Source organism: Notamacropus eugenii, chromosome 4, assembly GCF_028372415.1.
Source record: "Notamacropus eugenii isolate mMacEug1 chromosome 4, mMacEug1.pri_v2, whole genome shotgun sequence".
NCBI lineage: Eukaryota > Metazoa > Chordata > Mammalia > Diprotodontia > Macropodidae > Notamacropus > Notamacropus eugenii.
Window position 1 is genome coordinate 468,977,420 of NC_092875.1, and position 19,158 is coordinate 468,996,577.

The 19,158-nt window shown below is 36.7% G+C and overlaps 1 protein-coding gene across 4 annotated transcripts in view; it reads left to right on the forward strand.

Moving 5' to 3' along the window:
• The window catches only part of POLK (DNA polymerase kappa), a 91,690-nt gene that overhangs the window by 65,117 nt on the left and 7,415 nt on the right, over positions 1-19,158 (forward strand). For 3 of the 4 annotated variants that reach the window (XM_072606364.1, XM_072606368.1, XM_072606366.1), the window contains 5 exons: positions 3,976-4,129; positions 7,803-8,057; positions 11,212-11,336; positions 13,012-13,178; positions 15,045-15,077. In XM_072606364.1, coding sequence (XP_072462465.1) covers positions 3,976-4,129; positions 7,803-8,057; positions 11,212-11,336; positions 13,012-13,178; positions 15,045-15,077 — 734 coding nt within the window. The remainder of the gene's footprint in view (positions 1-3,975; positions 4,130-7,802; positions 8,058-11,211; positions 11,337-13,011; positions 13,179-15,044; positions 15,078-19,158) is intronic. The other variant, XM_072606365.1, reaches the window with a different exon arrangement.

Here is a 19,158-nt window from a genome sequence, read left to right on the forward strand (position 1 = left end):
CCTTCTCCTCCAGAGATAATCTGACTATTGATGTGGAATGAGACATATGTTTTCTGCCTTCAACAACATGTTGACTTGTTTTGCTTAGCTATATTTCTTTGCTGAGAAGGAGGGTTTTACTACAAAAGTGAGTGCATAGTCATTGGGAAGGGAGAGTGTTGTTTTTTAAAGAGCATTAATAAAACATTTAATTTTTACAAATAAAAATGAAATAATTCCATTTTAAAAGTATATGGTTTATTTCGTTCCTTTCAGACTTTGTCTATTATCTCCCTTGCCATTAATGAAAACAAAGCTTTTGCAATTAGGGAATTATAATGAAATATATTTTAATTGTAAATGATTTCAGGTTTTTTAATAAACAGTATTTATTTTCTCCTAATGTGATCTCATAAGACTCTGAGACAGTCAGACAATTCTTAGAATCTACTTTTGTCGTCAGTTTCAAGCTGTTCCTGATCCAGTCTTTATCAAAGCTTTTATCAAGTAACAAAATTGATTGGTTTGCATTTTAGTGTCTTTTTCTAGGCTCACTTATTCCCTTGTTGAAGATGTTAATGATGAATAAAGTGTCCAAAAGGCCGACAGCCAAAGAGAAGGACAGGGAAGGAGATTAAGTGGAATAAATATCCGTTAATGTATACCACATTATAGAAGAAAAATCTATTAATATAAGTGGCCACAGATTGTAGTGACTAGAAAGATGGACTCTTGAGTGAAAAAGGATTAAGGTCTAAGGTCACACTCTAAAGCATCCTGGCTGTATGACTCTGGCCAACTCACTTAACCCTCAGTGCTCCCAGGCAACTCTTTCAGACTATAAATTAGAGAGCAGTTGTGATCTGCATTGGTAGAAGGAATTCACCAGGCAGAATTCCCTCTACAAAAGAAGTAAAAGTGTAGGGGGGGCAAATGTAAGACTACCATTGCCAGCGTACTCTGTTTTGATTGTTTTTTAACATGGATGTAGTAAATGTTGGTTCATTTTGCAAGGGTCAGTCAGTAAATTTTATTCTGTGCTTGCTATGTGCTTGGCACTGTGCTAAGTGCTAGGGATACAAATAGCAAAAATAAAGAGAGCCCCTGCCCTCAAGGAGCTTACAATCTAATAAAGGAAGACAAGCCATGAAAGGAAGCTGAACATAGGAAGGTGGAAAGTACCTACCGTAAAGATATGGTGGAAAATTCAGAGAGGTCCCAAAATAGTGCAACCAAACGAAGAGATGTCTGTCCTGAGCCCCCTCCTTTAATGGAAGCTTTAAAATTCATGTCTGCAGTAGGCAGTGATGAGATGTGAGTACCAAGACCAGTTTGATCTTTCAAGTTGATAAATGGTAAGGTTTCTGAGGTAAATGATGAGGAAGTTAGAGAAGTACCAAAGTAGTTCGGCCAGGTTTGGAAATAAGATGTGAAAAGGAAGGAAGGAGAAGGAAAGGAGGAAGGGAGGGAGGTGAGGAAGGAAGGAAGAAAAGAAAGTAGCAAGAGCTCCACTTCTCAACTTCTTTTTCCTGGTTCCTTCCAAACAGATAAAATAGCAAACAGGACGTCCTATTTTTTAATACGGTTTAAAGCTCTTTAAGAGATCGAGCAAAAACACTATAAAAAGTATTTCCTTAACCCAGGACAGGACGATTCATTGCACTCATTCACTGAATCTGAAGAGGCTCCTTTTCCCTGTCCCCGGGATAAGCTTGCCCAAGCTGATGAAATTATTTTTTATTCTATATTTGGGCAGAGTTTATGTGAGCATTCCCATCTAGCCATGCCTATTTACAAATGGCAAATTTTAAATATACCGTAACACAAATACAGTGTCTACTAATGCATATTAATTTGAAGTTTAAGAGCTTTGAAAGGAGCCGTTTATTTCAGTCGTAAGGAGGTAGGGATAATGAGTTATTCTTGAAACGTTAAAACTTTATTTTTTTGCTAGAAAGTATATACTTTAGTTCTGATAACAATCTCTTAAGCAAAAGAAGCTTATACAATTAAAAAAATTCTCCAAGGACTCCTTTTTCAGAATTGTCTAAGTTAGCTGCTATCAAGAGCCAGCTTCTTTTTAAACTCCGTTTTCACTAGGATTCTGTTTAAGAATATCATTCAAGTGGCTTCTTCTATAAGAACAAATATGATTAAAGTTCTCTGAGTAAAGCTTGTTGATAAACTTATGTTGTAATTCTTAGTGACCAACTTAAAGCATTCTTTAGGGTTTTTTTTCAATAGGCTATCTTTTTAAGATACATTTTTTCCTCAGTGCATCTTAAGTGAAAATTCATTAGATGCCTATTATGTGGAAAGCGCTGTGTTGGGAAGGCCCTTCTCAGAAATGAAATAAATAAATAAAATATTGTCCTTCTCCTCATAGAGTTCACAATCTTATAGACTGACATTTATACAAACATATAAATACATAGGTATGCAAGTATGTGTGTATGTATATATGTGTGTGTATGTATGTATGTATGTGTGTATATGTATGTAGTTATAGTACCAAAAAATGATTCATATGTGCGTTAGACAGGTACAGCCTACCCAAATACCTTCAGTGACGTGTAACTTATTACCATACTAGACAAACCACTATCATGGTGATTAATTTTTAAGGCCTTCACAAAGAGCCAAAGTCTGCTTCTCTTAACTTTCACCCATTGCCCTTTGTGGCTACACAGGATAAGTATAAGCCCTCTTCTTTGTGCCATGTGTGTTGTAGACAGCAATCACATCCTGTCCTAAGTCTGATTAGGAGACTAATCATTCCCACAAATAGACAGCCTCTTTTTTTCTTTAACTTAAGGATCAAAGTCCTATTTCAGGGCCTCATCTGGAGTTACTTGGAGGTGTGAAGTCTATGAATACCTGTGGACAGGCCTTTAGTACTATCTTAATGATAGACTCTCTGCCCTTGGACAATCATCCTGGCTGAACTGAGAGATGTTCATCACCATGTTGACTCCAAGATGATGAAGTTTTTAGCACCAGTAGCGGAGGTTGTGATTTGTTTGAATGAAGGAAGTACCTACACTAAACAAAATCAGAGGCTTGAATAATAGGTGGTTTTTGTGTAATTCAGCATATTTTTTTGGACCAGATTCATGATTTGTCATGAGGAACTATTTATAATGGAAACTTCCTCTACCTATGCAAATTGGCACCTGTTTTGCAACTTACAGCTTTGATCCAGTAAATAGATACTCCTGTTATCTTGTAAGAAAAATCTTAATTTGTGCTCTAAATTGGCAAACTTTGACCTTCAAATATATTTAACCAAAAATCTCCCACAACCCATCAACTTGACAAAAGACCTTTCTTAAATAATGTTATTTCCCCACAGTTTAATTTTAGATTTCCCTCATGTGCTTAATATATATAAATATATAATTGATCCTACATATGTACTTCTTATTTCAACTAGTATTTTTAACTTTGTTCTCCAAGATTTTATGCTTGTATATTTTATATATATTTATGTCCATACTTTAATTGAAATTTATGTTCTAATAAAATATAATTTTAAATTTTTGTTCCTAAGAAAAAGAACTGAAGGACATATAATTTCTTTCACATGCTTTCCCCACTAATTAAAATTGTATTTCTTAGGTGTTTTCCCCTTGGTCATCAAACTGCTAGGTCTGAAATCAGAGATTTATTTGGATCCCTAATGCAATTAGATGAGTTGATAAGAGGGAGCTCATAAAGAGGAAATGAAAGCTTTTTCATGATCTTTTGACCTAATGGTCTATTTTAAAGCAAAGGAAATTTTGTATTGTATTAATATTAATAAATTAATAATGAATAAATAAATAATATATTAATGTATTATATTAATAAATTGCTTATCATATACATTGAGGAACTATTGATTGTGAGGTCATAATGGAGTTGCCACGTAAGACTTTCCTAAGGTAGGTATCGACTAAATGTGTCAGAGGCTTTTGCTATAGCAACAAAACATAAATTTTTTTTGTGTTTGTCCAGGTTAGGGAAATTCTTGCTGATTACGATCCCAATTTTATGGCTGTGAGCCTTGATGAGGCCTATTTGAATATAACAGAGCATTTAGAGGAAAGACAAAACTGGCCTGAGGATAAAAGAAGATACTTCATCAAAAGAGGAACTCCTACAGAAAATGGTAAGCTATTTCTTGGAACTGGTAGCCTAAAAAAAAATTCAGTTGTCGCTGCAATAGGGGGCGGCTAGAGTAGGCTCAGTTACATGTGGGGAACTGTGCAATGTTTTAAACCATCCCAGGCTAGTCTCTGAAACAAGATAAAGCAAAAGCCTCTCTTTTTCACAACATTCTTCTAGTGACGCTGCTTGGCTTCAAATGGTGAAATGTCACAGATCTCTGAAGAATTAGAATTTAAGGGGATCCGAAGGGAAATGGAGAGAGATGACCAGTGTGAGCACACTACTGCCTGCTAGTGATTTGCACAAAAGAAATGGTCTTCAAGAGATCATATGATTGGGGAAGTAGGCTGGTCATTTAATATGGGGGAAAAACAGATAGATGGTCAGTCAGAGTACTCCACTGGTATCCAAAGTATGTTTAAAAGCCAAAAAGAGGACTCAAGATATGTTGAATAGATCTCTGTATGGGAGGACATGGACAAAAGTTATTAGATGAGAAGGGCTCGATGGAAGAGTTGTGATCTGTATCTTCAGAAAGAACGTCTATTGAGGAGAGCAAGATTCCATTGAAGTGTAGACATAAAATATTTTTGAGATTAGGAAAGCAGCGTTTGCTGTACTTAAAAATAAGTGTTGATGTATTGACGTTTTAAATGGTCACTGACTCACTGATCTATTTATCTCACCCAGGTCTCTGCCCTGATTGTTAGCACTGTATCAACAGCTGCCCATCAAACATTTCCAATTTTATATCCAAGAGACATCTCAAACTCAAAGTGTCCCAAACTAAACTTAGTCTTTCCCCAAAAAACACTTCCCCCTAATGAATTTCCTCATTTCGTCAAAGGCACCACCATCCTTCCAGTGTATCTGGTTTATAACCCCAGTCTTCTTTTCAACTCCTCACTCTCACTCACTCCCTACCCCCTCTTCAGTTAGTTACCAGATTTTACCATATCTACACCACCTGTCTTGCACCCAGCCCTCTCCTCCCTGCTCACATAGCTACCACCTTAGTTCAGACCCTCATCACCTCTTTCCTGAACTGTTTCAACAGCCTTCGATTTGCTCTCCCGTCCCAAATCTCCCATTGCTCCAGTCTGTTGCCGGTGTAATTTTGCATAAGAGCACATCTGACCGTATGACCTCAACTCAAATTTCAGTGCCATCCTTGTTACCTCTAGGGTAAAATATGAACACTTCTGTTTGGCTTTTCAAACTCTCTATAACCTGTTTTCTTTTCAAAATAAGATTCATACAACAGGCTGCTCAGTATGCTGACTCCCTGCTTCTGAGGAGGCAAAGCGAGATCGTTGAAACAAAAGGAGCAGAGGAGACAAAGATCTGGTGATCTCAGTGGTTAGAACACAGAGCTCAGGCTCTACAGCTGTCATCAGTGTGCGCAGGCCATTTTACTTTGTGCCTTTTCCTCACTTACCAAGGTTTTACAGATACCTTTCTATGTGGCAGTGTTATATGTCATTTTTAATAGCTATTTTTTGTTGTGTCCGACTCTCCATGACCCCATTTTGGAGTTTTCTTGGCAAAGATACTGGAGTGGTTTGCCATTTCCTTCTCCTGTTCATTTTACAAATGAGGAAACTGAGGCAAACAGGGTTAAGTGACTTGCCCAGGATCACACAGCTAGTGTCTGAGGCTGGATTTAAACTCATGAAAATAGTATTATTAATATATCACAGTTTCCTTGGCCATGTCCTTTTTGTAGGGCATTTGAATTTTCAGTTTTTTGGTAGCATGGCGAGCACTGCTATGTAAGTCTTTGTTTAAATTACTTTTTTCTTCAGGGTTATTTCCTTAAGCTATATTTCTCAACTCAGAAAATATAAAGAGTTTTATTCCTCTAACAAGAGCCAATCTACCTATAGCCAGATTGCTTCCCAGAAAGATTGAACCAATTTATACTTCCAACTACATAATATAAAACTTTCCTCATATTACTTTCAACATGAGATTTTTATCATTTTACTTTTGCTTTTTTAATTGATATAAAATTCCTTAAGTTTTTCATTTTCATTTTCTTAATTGATAATGAGGCTGTACATTTTGCTTTGGAGGTAGAGTTTAGACTTCAAGATAATAGCAAGAAGGCCATTTGGGCTATAATAGAAAAAGTGTTAAGAGGAACATTATGAAATAAGTCTGTAAAGCTAAGTTGGAATGATGAAATAGACTCCCAGATGGTGTTTTATATGCTGAATATTACTTATGATATCAGGTGAGAGTTGGTTTTGCTCAACAATTTTGGTTTTTTTGTTCATTGACAAGGGTGAGCTTTGTTGGTAATCAGGAAATGTATGTGGCAAAAACAAAAATAAAAACACGTCACAAAATTTTCTTTGAAAAGAGTGGGCCAAAAGCAGACTTTGAAGAGTTTTTAACTTCAAGCTCAGGAGTTGTTTGTTTGTTTTCTGATTTTATCCTCAAGTCAAAAGGGAGGCACTAAAGAAACCTTGTGTATAAATTTCATCCATTTCCCCTTTGGCATCTGGGTTTTTACTTCATGTTTTTTGGTTTGTTACACAAATCAATTCAAGAAAATTCATTTTGCATCTGCTATGTGCAGAGCTCTGTGTCCGACGTTCAAGATGCAAAGATAAAAACAACAGTCCCTTCCTTCAAGGAGCTTCTGCTCTGCTCGGGGAGAACACACAAAAATGATAAGTTTAAGAAAGAGAACACTAATGATTGGAGAGACACCTTTAACACTCTGAGAGTGTTGAGACACTCCACATTCCTGACCTACTCTGATACTTCACCTTAGCTACGCATGGTTGTGTCCTGGATCTCCTCATCCTCATCCGTGACCCCAAACTCCAAATCCTTTCATTCCTGTTCTCCCTACGCCTCCTCACTAAATTGACCATTCTTTATTTTATCATCCGTTGTTCTGTTTCAAGGCTGTCATCTCGGCCCTCTCACTTTCCTCTCCCTCTGGTTGATTGTAACAAAATACCTCTGTATTTGAAGTAGCATAGATTAACTTAGGATCCTTTCTATCCATTGGTTACATCCTTAGCAAATATATAGTTTGTATACAAATAATTATGTAAAAGGCTTCTCATTTATGAAAGAAAATTTATTTCGATTCTTACATTGGAATAGCTCTTTATGTGAGTTAGAAAAGGTTTTTTAGGCATCTTTCTTAAAAATAGATTTGGCAATTCAATTAATGAAAGTAGATTGCTTGCATATTGCCTTTTTATTAGTTCTGAATTATTTTCTTCTAAATTTTAGCTTAGGAAAATATTTTTTGGTCTTAAAACAAATACACACCACATTTTAACTTTGTGCCTAATTATAATTTTAAGGGAGAAAATATAGCCAAAATTTTGGGGTTGTTGTCTTTGGAACATTTTTTTAAAGTGTTGCCATTTAAAAGTAAAAGCTTGCTTTGTTTTGGTTGAAATATTTTTAATGATATATTTGCTCTAGAAGACTTTTCTCCCTACAAAAATCTTTGAATCAATGTAGACTTTATTGCAAATAGTTCTATAAAAATAGTCTAGCTTCCCAACTTGACTTGGAATGGGGTGGGAAACTTAAAATATCTGAATTTCTCTTTTCTTTGTGAATTAATGTGAATTAATCTTTGTATGTTAGTTATATATTCTCTTAACATGAACCTTAAGTTTGATTTCTTTTGTAAAATTCAGATAAACCAGAAGCTGCCATATTGAAAGCACCAGAGTTAAATGAAGCTGCCCTGTCCATCTCTCCTTTACTCTTTGAAGATAGCCCTGCTCAGTCACAGCAGCAAGAACCAGAAATTCCTTCCCAAGAACACTCTGAAGAACAGAGAGATCCGCAAGTCCTCCAGAATTCAGTTATTTTTGGAACTTCAGCTGAGGAAGCTGTGAAGGAAATTAGGTTCAGAATCAAACAAAAAACATCACTAACAGCCAGTGCAGGTAGGTCAGGCCATCCTGGGGGTTAATTCAGGGATTCTTTTCAGGACTGCTAAGTATGGGATGCGACTTGCACTCATCTCTTTAATATTGCTTCAGAATGTGGCCCGTTGCTTAGTGGTCATCCAGACTTCTGGCAGCCTTGGGCTTCCAGAATAGCCAAAGGCCTGGCAGTAAGTGAAAAGGCATTTAAGGACAAAAGGATAAGTAAGTATGAAAAAGTTGTGGAGCTGTAGCCCATCTCAGGCATGTATTAGACTGGATGGCATAGGAAAAAGGGGCCTGGCCCTAGGCCGCTGGATTCTAGTCGCAGCTGTGAGGAGCTGAGTGGTCTGGGTAAGTTAATTAATCTCTCTGAGCTTTGCTTGCCTTAACTGCCCAATGAGGATAGTAGTCCCTATCCTTCCATCCTCAAGGAGTTATCTTTTTAAGTGCCCTGTAAACTTTATAGCACTAGATAGATGGAAAGTAGGAGTCGTAGTAGCCATAGCAGTACTTTAATAAAATTATACATGATCCTTGGCTCTCAATCTTTTTACCCTCTTTCACTCCCTTCCTCACCTCCCTGTTCCCTTTTCATGGACAGGAAAAACAGAAGCAGACCCACTGAGTAGGTGTGAGAAATGACATTGAGAACAGAGGTGGCCATCAGAAAGGCCTCATTACAGTGACATAGTCCTTCTAGGATCATTGAATATAGGGTGAAACAGCCCTGCATACGTAAGCAGCCGCCGAGGAATGAATTGGCACAGTGTGCCAACTGTGGTTCATGATTAGTGAGTCATCAGGAAAGGGTCTGTTTTGTGCTACATGATCTGTTTATTTACTAAAGGAGAGAAGCATGTGACTCATTTTAGAAATATTTGCATTACAAAAGAAAATATATTTTGGCATTTAAAATATTATTCTTTAGGTACCTGGAAAATGCACTTCACCTGAGTATCTCCTTCTCTAGTGGGGTCAAATAAATGAAGCGCCGCTCTGGTTTCATTATTAATCCTGAAGCTGTTCTACAAAGGGTCTCTTTCATCTCTAGGCACGATTCCAGATTCTGATTTGAACTACAAATGAAAACAAACACCTTTATCTTATCGTAGTTTCTGTTATGCAATGTAGTGAGATGGTATCTCATTTTTAAACTGTAACCAGGCTTGTGTTTTCATTGGAAATACATGATATTTTATTGAATATCATCAACCCTGTCAGTTGCTAATGTTGAAATCTTGTTCACAATCCCATTTCTATAATGAAATCCCTCTAGGTAGATGAAGAAACTCAGGCTCACAGCTGTGAATACTGTATCACACAGCTAGTCTGGCCCCAAATCCAGACCTTCCAAATCCCAATTCTCATTCTTTCCACTCCTCTGAGCTGCCTCCCTGATTTACTATTTACTGTCAGTGAATTTGCTACAAAACATTAACATGAGGCATTTTACGTAATGAAGTGCCTAGACCTTAAAAGTAGTATCATATTGTAAAAAATTATAATGATGAATAAAATTCTTTCATTAGACTATGAGCTCCTTGAAGGCAGGGACTTTTTCCCCTTTCTTTGTATTCCCAGTGCTTGGCATAATGCCTGGTACATAATAAGTACTTAATAAAGGCTTGTTGACTTAATTTGACTTCTCCTATTATACCACATTCTTTAGAGAAGACTAATCTTTTAAAAATCAGTACTACGTTGGATCATAGTGGAAAGGGAATCTCACTAAGTGAGGATTCTTTATGTATCATGAAACCACCTTAAATGGCTATTTGGAAGCTTTGTTTATATTTGTGTTTTGCTGTGGAAAGGCAGAGCAGCCTTCTTTTGAAAACAGTATGGAGGATCTCATTTGCAGAGTTGATTTTGTGCCTTCCAGGCTTTCAAGTACCATGTTAAGTCTCCACAGATTAAGTAAGCGCCAGCTTTGTACGGGACACTGTGCTGGCACCTGAATATACAAAGAAAAGCAAAAGAGCAGACCTGCTCTCAATGAGCTCACAGTCTAATGGGGGAAACGACGTGCAAACAAGTCTGCACATACAAATATGTACAAGATAAAGCAGAGACAATCAGGGAGACAGCTCCAGCTCTAAAGGGGATTGGGAAAAGCTTATTCCAGAAGGTAGGGAAGTTGGGAGGTGAGGACAAAGAGAATTCCAAGCATCTAGGACAGCCAGTGAAAATGCCCAGTCAGAAGGTGAAGTATTTTGTTCAAAGAACCACAAGGAGGTCAGTATCCTTTGGTTGGAAATGTACTCCTTTAAGATATGAGACGACTGAATTTTCTTCTTATACAGTCTCTTAATCTGTGAGGTGTTCAGACTCTTAGGGTTCTTCACTTTTGAAAAGCAAGAAAACTACATTATCTCTAATACATAAAAAAGAAATGAAGATGTGAGTGTCATCAGGGTACTATTGATATGACAGCCCCAAACCCTTCTAGCTTCTTTAAGTAGTATCTTAGTAACTCATCAACACCTATTAAACTTCTGTGTGCAGAACACTGTGCGAGGGGCTTGGAAGAACTCAAATTCTACCTTAGAGGTGATCCCTGGCTTCATGGAGTCTAGTATAAGGACAAGACACAAACACAAGCTACTGTGATGCACAGTATGACAAGTGTATTTGAGTCATAAACTAAAGTGACTTGTGTGGATCTAAGGGAAAAATTGGTCCCTTTCCCCTCAGGATTAAAGTGGGTTTCATGAAAGACTTGGCATGACTATCAGCCACAGAGATGATCAGGCAGAACCACATAAGAGGGACCTTTTCATTGAACAAGCATTCATCTTAGACCATCTTCTGGGACGTTTTAGAGCCATTCAGCTCTGTTCCTGTAGAAAATACTGAGTAAGCTAAAATGAAAAAACCCAACAAACCTTATAGTAAACAATATCAGAAGCTGCTGATAGACCTAAAATGGCCGGCATGGTGATTGATTGTTCCCCCATCCCTTCAAGGGGATCAGTTACCAAAGAAGGCAATTGAATTCTTCTTCTATACCCAGGCCTAAAACCCTAGGAAGCCTTGGGGGTATACTCTATACGGTCTCAGGTTTCTTAAACATTTTATATAATTGCTTTATTCTGTAAAGTTAGATTTTTATTACACATTTTTAGAAATATACGCCCTCAATCTCTGATTTTTCTGAAAATTCTTTTTTTAGGTATTGCCCCAAATACAATGTTAGCAAAAGTATGCAGCGATAAAAATAAACCAGACGGACAGTACCAGATTCCCCCTAACAGACAAGCCGTGATGGACTTCATCAAGGATTTACCCATTCGAAAGGTGAGGTTTTGGATATAAAATATTATGTACACATGCACAATATATGTCTTCTGTCCATTACTTCAGAGAGTAGACAGATAAATAGGTTGAGTCCTGAACGCAATTAGTAGCTGTTCTCTCTTCATTGAAAATAGAATGGGAGAAAAGGCATACAGTAGAAAAAAAAATTAGGTTGGACTAAATAAAGAACTTTCTGACTGATAACAAAGTACTAGAAATGAGGCTTCAGAATCTCTTCCATTGTTATCCCATCGTAGGACGGGCTTTGCAATTGTAAAAGCCTATAGGTTAAAAGATTCTGAGAGAATATGGATATTATAACAAATCTACATTTGTGACTCAGACTCAGTTTCTTCAGATCTGGAGAGCTTTGAGATAGACCATGTTGCTCAGCGTCAAGTATTATGTTTACTAATAAAATATAATTTTATTTATAGATCCTTTTCTCTCCTCAACTGCCATTTTTAAAAACTCTCCAAAGAGATAAAGCACCCTATCTTATGAGTGAGTATGTAAGGGAAGGGAAGCAATTTTCCATCTGAGTTTTTTGCTGAGTTTCCAAACACTCTACCTCTAGGACCAGTAGAAAAGTGATGTAACAATTAAAAGCATTTGTGTCAGAACCTGTCCCTGTTACTTTAGTGTCATCTTGCAAAGGGCAAGTATATGGGCAAAATAGTTTTTCAAAAGTTCATCAAAAAGATACTATCTGCATCCAGAAAAAGAACTGATAGAGGTATGTGTAGAATAATTTTATAAAGAAAAAAAAGAAATTTACATGAAAACTTTTATATTTAAAAGGAATGGCAGGTTATATATAATAGATTGGCAGTTTCACGTGCAATCATCCTTTCTATTATACTGTGTTAGGGAAATGTTTATTTTATTCTATAAATAAAAATAAAATAAAGTTTTAAAAAAGTCTATCAAGCCACTTATGGGTGAGGTATCCTCCAAGAAAGCCAATTTGCCATTTTAATTCAATATTTTTATCAGAAAACAAAGTGACAGTTTTGTTTTCCTTAAAATGTTTTAGCATTATTTGGTAATATACTGATTTCCCCAGGAATTCCTGAGAGTATGTTAATGAAGCATTTTTAGATGCCCAAAGAAAGGGACTCTCCCAGAATTGATTATAGCTTTTGCCTAACTAATTTTTGGTATTATCATATATGGACAAAGGTAAGTATAAGACTGAAAGTACAGTGTAATGGGAAGGATATTGAGGGTAACTAGGTGGCTCAGCTCTGGAGTCAGGAGGACCTGCGTTCAAATCCAGCCTCCCACACTTGACACTTAACTAGCTGTGTGACCTTGGGCAAGTCACTTAACCCCGATTGCCTCACCTCCCCCCTCCAAAAAAAAAAGTGTTGAATTTTGAGTTGGAGGATCTGAGTTCAAATTCTGACTCCTGGACTACTTTTTCCTCTAGCTCTATGACTTTAGCCTCTTTGGGCTTCATTTTGCCACTTTGTAAAATGGGGAGAGAGAAGGAACAGTTGAACTAGATGATCTCCAAAGTCTCTTCCTGTGGGTTTATGACTCAGTCTCATTACTTTATAGTCATACCTCAAAGGAAATTACCTAAAATCTTACTCTATTTTGAAGATTGGTTTCAATGTTAATTATTCAGATACTTTCTCTCTACTCTTAGTGATAATGTTAACTCTTTTAGGTTCCAGGAATAGGGAAAGTAACGGAGAAAATGTTAAAAGCTCTTGGAATTATCACCTGCTCAGACCTTTACCAGAAAAGGGCTCTACTTTCTCTACTTTTTTCTGAAACATCTTGGCATAGCTTCCTTCATATTTCCCTTGGCCTGGGTTCAACACAGTTGGAAAGGTATGCCCTCCTTTTATTCATTTACCTCTCTCTGTGATGAATGGCAGTTTCAGCAAACATGGGATTAGTTATAAAGTTTGTATTTGAAAAAATTCTGTCAGGCCAGTTCAACTGGAAAAGAAAGAGCAATAAAATGCCTTATTACCTATACTTGACAAGGTGGCTTTAATTTTGTTTTCACATGTATCTGGAATATCTATGTCACTAGGAAAGCAAATAGATATACACTATATCAGGTGGTTTAAAAATACAAGTGATAAAATTCCTTCATTTTGCCTTTCTTAAACTGCCATTCTATCTGGAGGAAATAGTTTATTGGATTAATGTTTTTGGCACACTTATACATTGTAAAAAATGTCATTCATTATTTGACTAGTCTAGATGGGGGCTTGTAGAACTGTAATGATTTAGCTTAGGAAGTTTTAAAGGCTTAAAGCCTTCATTTGCATTTTAAAATAATAATTGGTCATTGAGCATTTAGAAATTGCATTATACTTGAAATAAGAAAAGACATTTCATGGCAGTGGGAAGACTTGTGTGAACTGCTACACAGCAAAGTTAGGCAGAGCTAGGAGACCATAAATACAGGGATGACAGCGATGTAAATGAAAACCACACTAAAAGGCAAACTAATTATTTATAAAGACTCCTCTTAGTCATGTAAACTGATGAAACCACACCTTCCTCATCTCAGGCTAGAGGTGAATGTCAGTGGATGTGAAATGTGGTTAAGTAGTTGCTGTGCTTGTGAATTGAGCTTAAAATGACTTTTTCCTTTCCTATGAAGGAATGTTCAGTAGGAGGGGAGGTTTAACGGAAAGTGACCATTGTGTAAAAACAAAAGCCAACAGCAAAACTTTAAAAATAACTAAAGAGAAAAGAGAAATTTCTTGACAAGAAATCATGCCTTTGGGAAGATGTACTTCCTCAGAAAGCCCATGAATCCTAGGAATCATCTTTGACTCTTCCCTTGCCACCAACGTCTTCCAAGTCTTGGTATTTCTAAATGCCTTTCAGTGTGTATCTACTTCTGCTTCCATCCTAATTCAGGCCCTTATTTACCTCTTTCCTAATCTTTTTCAATAGATGCCTCACAGACCCTGCAACCCTCTGCTTCCTCTTACATGTTGTTCTAGTACTCATTTCTCCAAAGGACAGACAGCACACACCTTATCCCATTTTTATCAAATACAGTTTTTCTGTTCTGACTTGTTGCTCAACGTTCAAGTGCCTCCTTCTGAAACTCAGGGGCTCCCACAATGTGGCTTCATTTTACCTCTAGTTTTTTCTTGCATTTGTCGTTCACCTTTACATCCCCTCCTCAGTCCTCAAACTACGTATGCTGGATTTTGTTTTTGGCCGCTGTGACTAAAAAAAGCCTTTCCTTCCAACAGTTCTCACCCTGCAGCTTAAATGTCATTTCTTGTATAAAGCTCTTCTTTATTAATCCCGAGCCCCTATCAGAAGTGTCTCTCTCTTTTCTTGATCTCCATAATTCTCTGCACCTCTGTTCTTATACTTAAATACTATTTTGTTTTATAGTTATTTGTGCATTTACGTTACCTTTCTTTTTCCTCCCCTTTTAAAACCAAGGAAACAGGCTCAGAGAGGTTCAGTTACTTATCCGTGGTCACACAGATAAGAAGGGTAGCAAGCAGGATTTGAGCCAAGTTTTCTCCTTGCTCTAAGTTCAGTATACTTTTCATCTATCATACTGCCATATAGTATGTTCTTAATTTCTAAATTTAACAGCTTTCTTCCAGATCTCTAAAAGCTGCCTGGTTTTCATGTAAATCTTCTAATTGTTTAAAAAAGAAATTAAGTTATGCTGCAAAAATAAAGACCTTTTTTTCTTGTTTTTTAAAGGGATGGAGAGAGGAAAAGTATGAGCATTGAAAGGTACTGTGTGTATACTTTGCTGTCATTAACTTTACAGAATTGTTTGTTCATCCTGAATTCCACATGTATTAAAATCACTTTGGGTAGGATATACTGTAGCACAAAATGTATTTAAAGCCTTATTTAAAGCCATGGTAGTTTTCAGCAGTTTGTAAAATGCTATGCCTTTCCTATTTTGTAGCTTGGTTCAGTTTAGCTTAGGTTCAAATGCCCTAACTTTTAGTATGGTACTTCAATGGATTGTTAGTATGGGACCCTTCACCATCACAGATTGTAACACATCCACTCCTGAAATTTCTTGTCTGTGGCTTTTTATAAGTTCTACAGAGGAAATGTAACCCACTTGCTGTAAGCTTTCCTCTGGGTCTTTTGATATTTTGTTGATAGCAATGAAACACTTAGCTGTCCCTTTGCCATCTTTTACTCTCCTCTTTTTTTTTGTTTTGTTTTAAGTAAAATTTGTTATTGGCTTATTAATTTTATTATTTTAAAAAATATCCCTGGTTTTATTGATTAATTCAGTAGTTTGAGGTTTTTAAAATTTTGTTAATCTTTTCTTTGATTTTCAGTATTTTTACTTTGATTTTTAATTAGGGTTTTTAGTTTGTTGGTTCCTTAGTTTTCTTTAGTTGCCTTCTCAATTAATTGATCCATTCTCTCTTTCTCATTAATGGAAGTCTTTAGAACTATAAAATTTTCCCTGAAAACTACTTTGGCTATATCCCCCAAATTTTGCAACATTGCCTCATTGTAGTTACTGTCTTCAATGAAATTATTTATGGCTTCAGCCTACCTAATAAGATTAAATTACTTAATCTCCAGTTCATTTTTAATTCTTTATTCAGCAGCCTTTTATTCAATATGGTTTTTATTTGCATTGTGGTCCACAGAAGATGTGTTTAGTATTTCTGCTTTTCTGCATTTGTTTTGAGGTTTAATATATGAACAATTTTTGTAAATTCCACAAACAACTGAGAAATAAGTTTATTCCTTTCTATTCCTATACAGAGATCTGTCATCTAGTTTTTCTAAAATTCTATTCAGGTTCTTAATTTCTTTCTCTTTTGTTGTTAGATTTGCCTACATCTGAAAAAGATACATTGAATGTTCCCACTATTGTAGTTTCACTGTCTATTTCTCACTAGAACTTTTATATTAAGTATTTAGATGTCATGGCATTTACTGCAAATATGTTGAGCATTCATATTAATTTACTGTCTTTGGTACCTTTCAAAATAATGTGATTTCCTTGTTTATGTTTTTTAATCATGTCCATTTTTGTTGTTGCCTTGTCTAAAATCATAATTGCGAACTCTGGGTTTTGGGATTGTTTTTTTTTAAGTTCAGCTGAAGAATAACAGATATTTCTCAGACCCCTTGTCTGAACTCTATCTGAATCTTTGCTTCAGATGTTTCTTATAAGCAACATATTTTCATGTTCTGTTTTCTAATCTCTTCTGCTCTCCTCTCTTTTGTGGGTGAGTTTACCCCATTCACACACACAGTTATCATTGTATTTCCCCCTTTCCTATTTTCCACTCTTCGCTCCCTTCTTGCTCTTTACAAAAACAAAATAAGAAGGTAGTAAGAGAAAAGGGCTATACTCAGCACCGGTGCTTCATACTTGATGCAAATCTGCTTCCATTGCCCTCCCTCTCTTCTCTTTCCATTACCTGGACCCCACTCACAGGTTTGTAGCCTTTCATTCTTTCCTTTTAAACACCTTTTCACATGTGTGGAGTTTTGTTTTATTTCTGCTCTGAGTGATTCCTCCCTGAATCTACTCTCTTATTCTTTTCCTTCTTTCTTTCTGTTCCCATGTTGAGTTGAAGTTATTTCTATCCCCAAACTCTCTGTGTACATCTGTAGGTGTGAATATGGATGTGGATGTCCTACTCCCCTCTGACTGGTTCAGATGAAAGTGAGGTTCATGTGACATGTGCTCCCCTCATTTCATCCTTGTTTATAGCCTTCTACTTGCACACACAGATTATGTCAGTTAGTTCCCCCATCCTCTCTCCCTTTGGTTTTCCTAGTATATACCTTCTTCCCATTTCCCTTTCTTCTTTGAAGATAATCAAATTGTAACAAAAACAATCCTATCTGCCTTTTATTTACCTCCTCTGACCTTTGATATGGCAGGTAAGTGGCACAGTGGATAGACCTCAGTTCAAACTCAGCCTCAGATACTTAGTAGCTTAGTGACCCTGGGCAAGACACTTAACCCTGTTTGTCTCAATTTCCTCATCTATAAAATGAGCTGAAGAAGGAAATGGGAAAACCCTCCAGTGTCTTTGCCAAGAAAACCCCAAATGGGGTCATGAAGAATGAGACATGACTGAGATGATTAAACGACAAACAACAGTGACCTCTAGCAGCATTAGGGTTCTAAGGGATGCTTATATCATCTCTGCCTACTAGAGTATTTCATCCTTGATCTGTACTTGCTGCTGGCTTTTGGGGGACTTTTTCCCTAGTCTTTTGAGAGTTTCCTCTCTGAGATATTTTGAAATGTATTCTTGAATATCTTTAATATCGTGGCACTTCAGGCACAGTTTTCTTCTCAGTATATCTGGACAGATTTAGTTCTTCTTCCTAACTTCATATTCTTAAATACTATTTCTATTTTCCCATATAATAAGTGTTCAGGTGATAAAAAGCCAAATGTAATACTTCTGTTATCAGCACTGATGAGAACAGATCGCTGTGGAAACTGCATAGATCAGGCATGACCTCCACTAAAAGTTAGAGTCACAGAGTAATGTACAGATGGAGAAGAGGAGTGTCTTTTTGTTGTGTAAGCTTTATTTTATTGTCCATTTGACCCAACACAACCATAAGGTCCAGGAGGGGTGTCATCAGAAAATTCAGGCTAACATATTTTAGCCATACGGGGCATTGCATTCTCAGTAGTTCTTCCCTTCCAAAATAGCCCACTATTCAACCCTTCCCCTTACATCACCCATTCTTCAGCTCAAGAGTTCCAAGGCAACCCTAACTCATAATAGTTGTTTATAGTTTCATTCTCTTTTGTATGTTTGTATGCCAATCTGTGACAGTCCATTTTTGGCAATTTGGGATAGTTGTTGTGGGAGATGAATAAGTCTGGGCAAGTACAGTAGATTCAGGTCCCTTAAGGATTCAATCTTGGCAATCTTGATAAAATTAACTGGCTAAAGTCCTAGGGACTTGCATGGACCTCCAAAACCCAGGCCCTCATTAACAGTGTATCTATCTTTCATTGTCGTCCCATGTGAGCCTGGTCATCCCACGCAGTACAAACCTACACTATGTACTATGTAGGGTGACCAGGCTTACATGGGAGGATAATGAAGGCACCTCTAATTTTGTTGTTATCCTTTCTAACCTTGTTCCAGCAGAAACTTAAGACAAATCTGCCTTATTTCACGTGTATCTATTCATTATCCTCCTTCAGGTTTCATCTTCAAATTCTCTTAAAATGATCTGATTTAACTGAGTCTCACAAAATTTTCTGCAGGGTCCTTTAACCTCAGTTGTTTTCCCAGTATTCAAGGCAGGACTATTGGCTTCCTTCCATTATGCTCCTTAATGTTTTACAAATGATCTTGTAATGGTGTTGCCCTTGAACACCATGTCTCTCTGCCTGCCAAGAAAATCCAATGTTTACCGGTTAGGGCCATTTCTGGACTCTTTTAGAGTTGGCTTTGTGATACCTGTATTTGTGTCACTTCACCTTCTCTTAACAAATGGTGATTCAGTCAATATTGGTACTTTTGTCCATTTCTCATTTTTTAAAGTTTATTGTTTAAACTAGTGTAGTTGGAAATACTGTAATCACACAGATCATCATATCTTGACCTCCTCATTTGATATTGATTTTGAGCTTTGCACTAATCAGTCAGTGATCTTACTTGACATAGGCAGCTGACTCTGGAACTACTGTTATGTCACTGTCAGATGTCCTCAGCTTCCTTTCTGTTCTATTGTTTCAATGTTTGCCTTTTAGGTTCTAAACTTATAATTGAAAGATACTTAGAATGAACAGTTAGAATTCAGCTTTTGTATAAGGGGAATATTTTATTGAGACTGAGCTTACCTA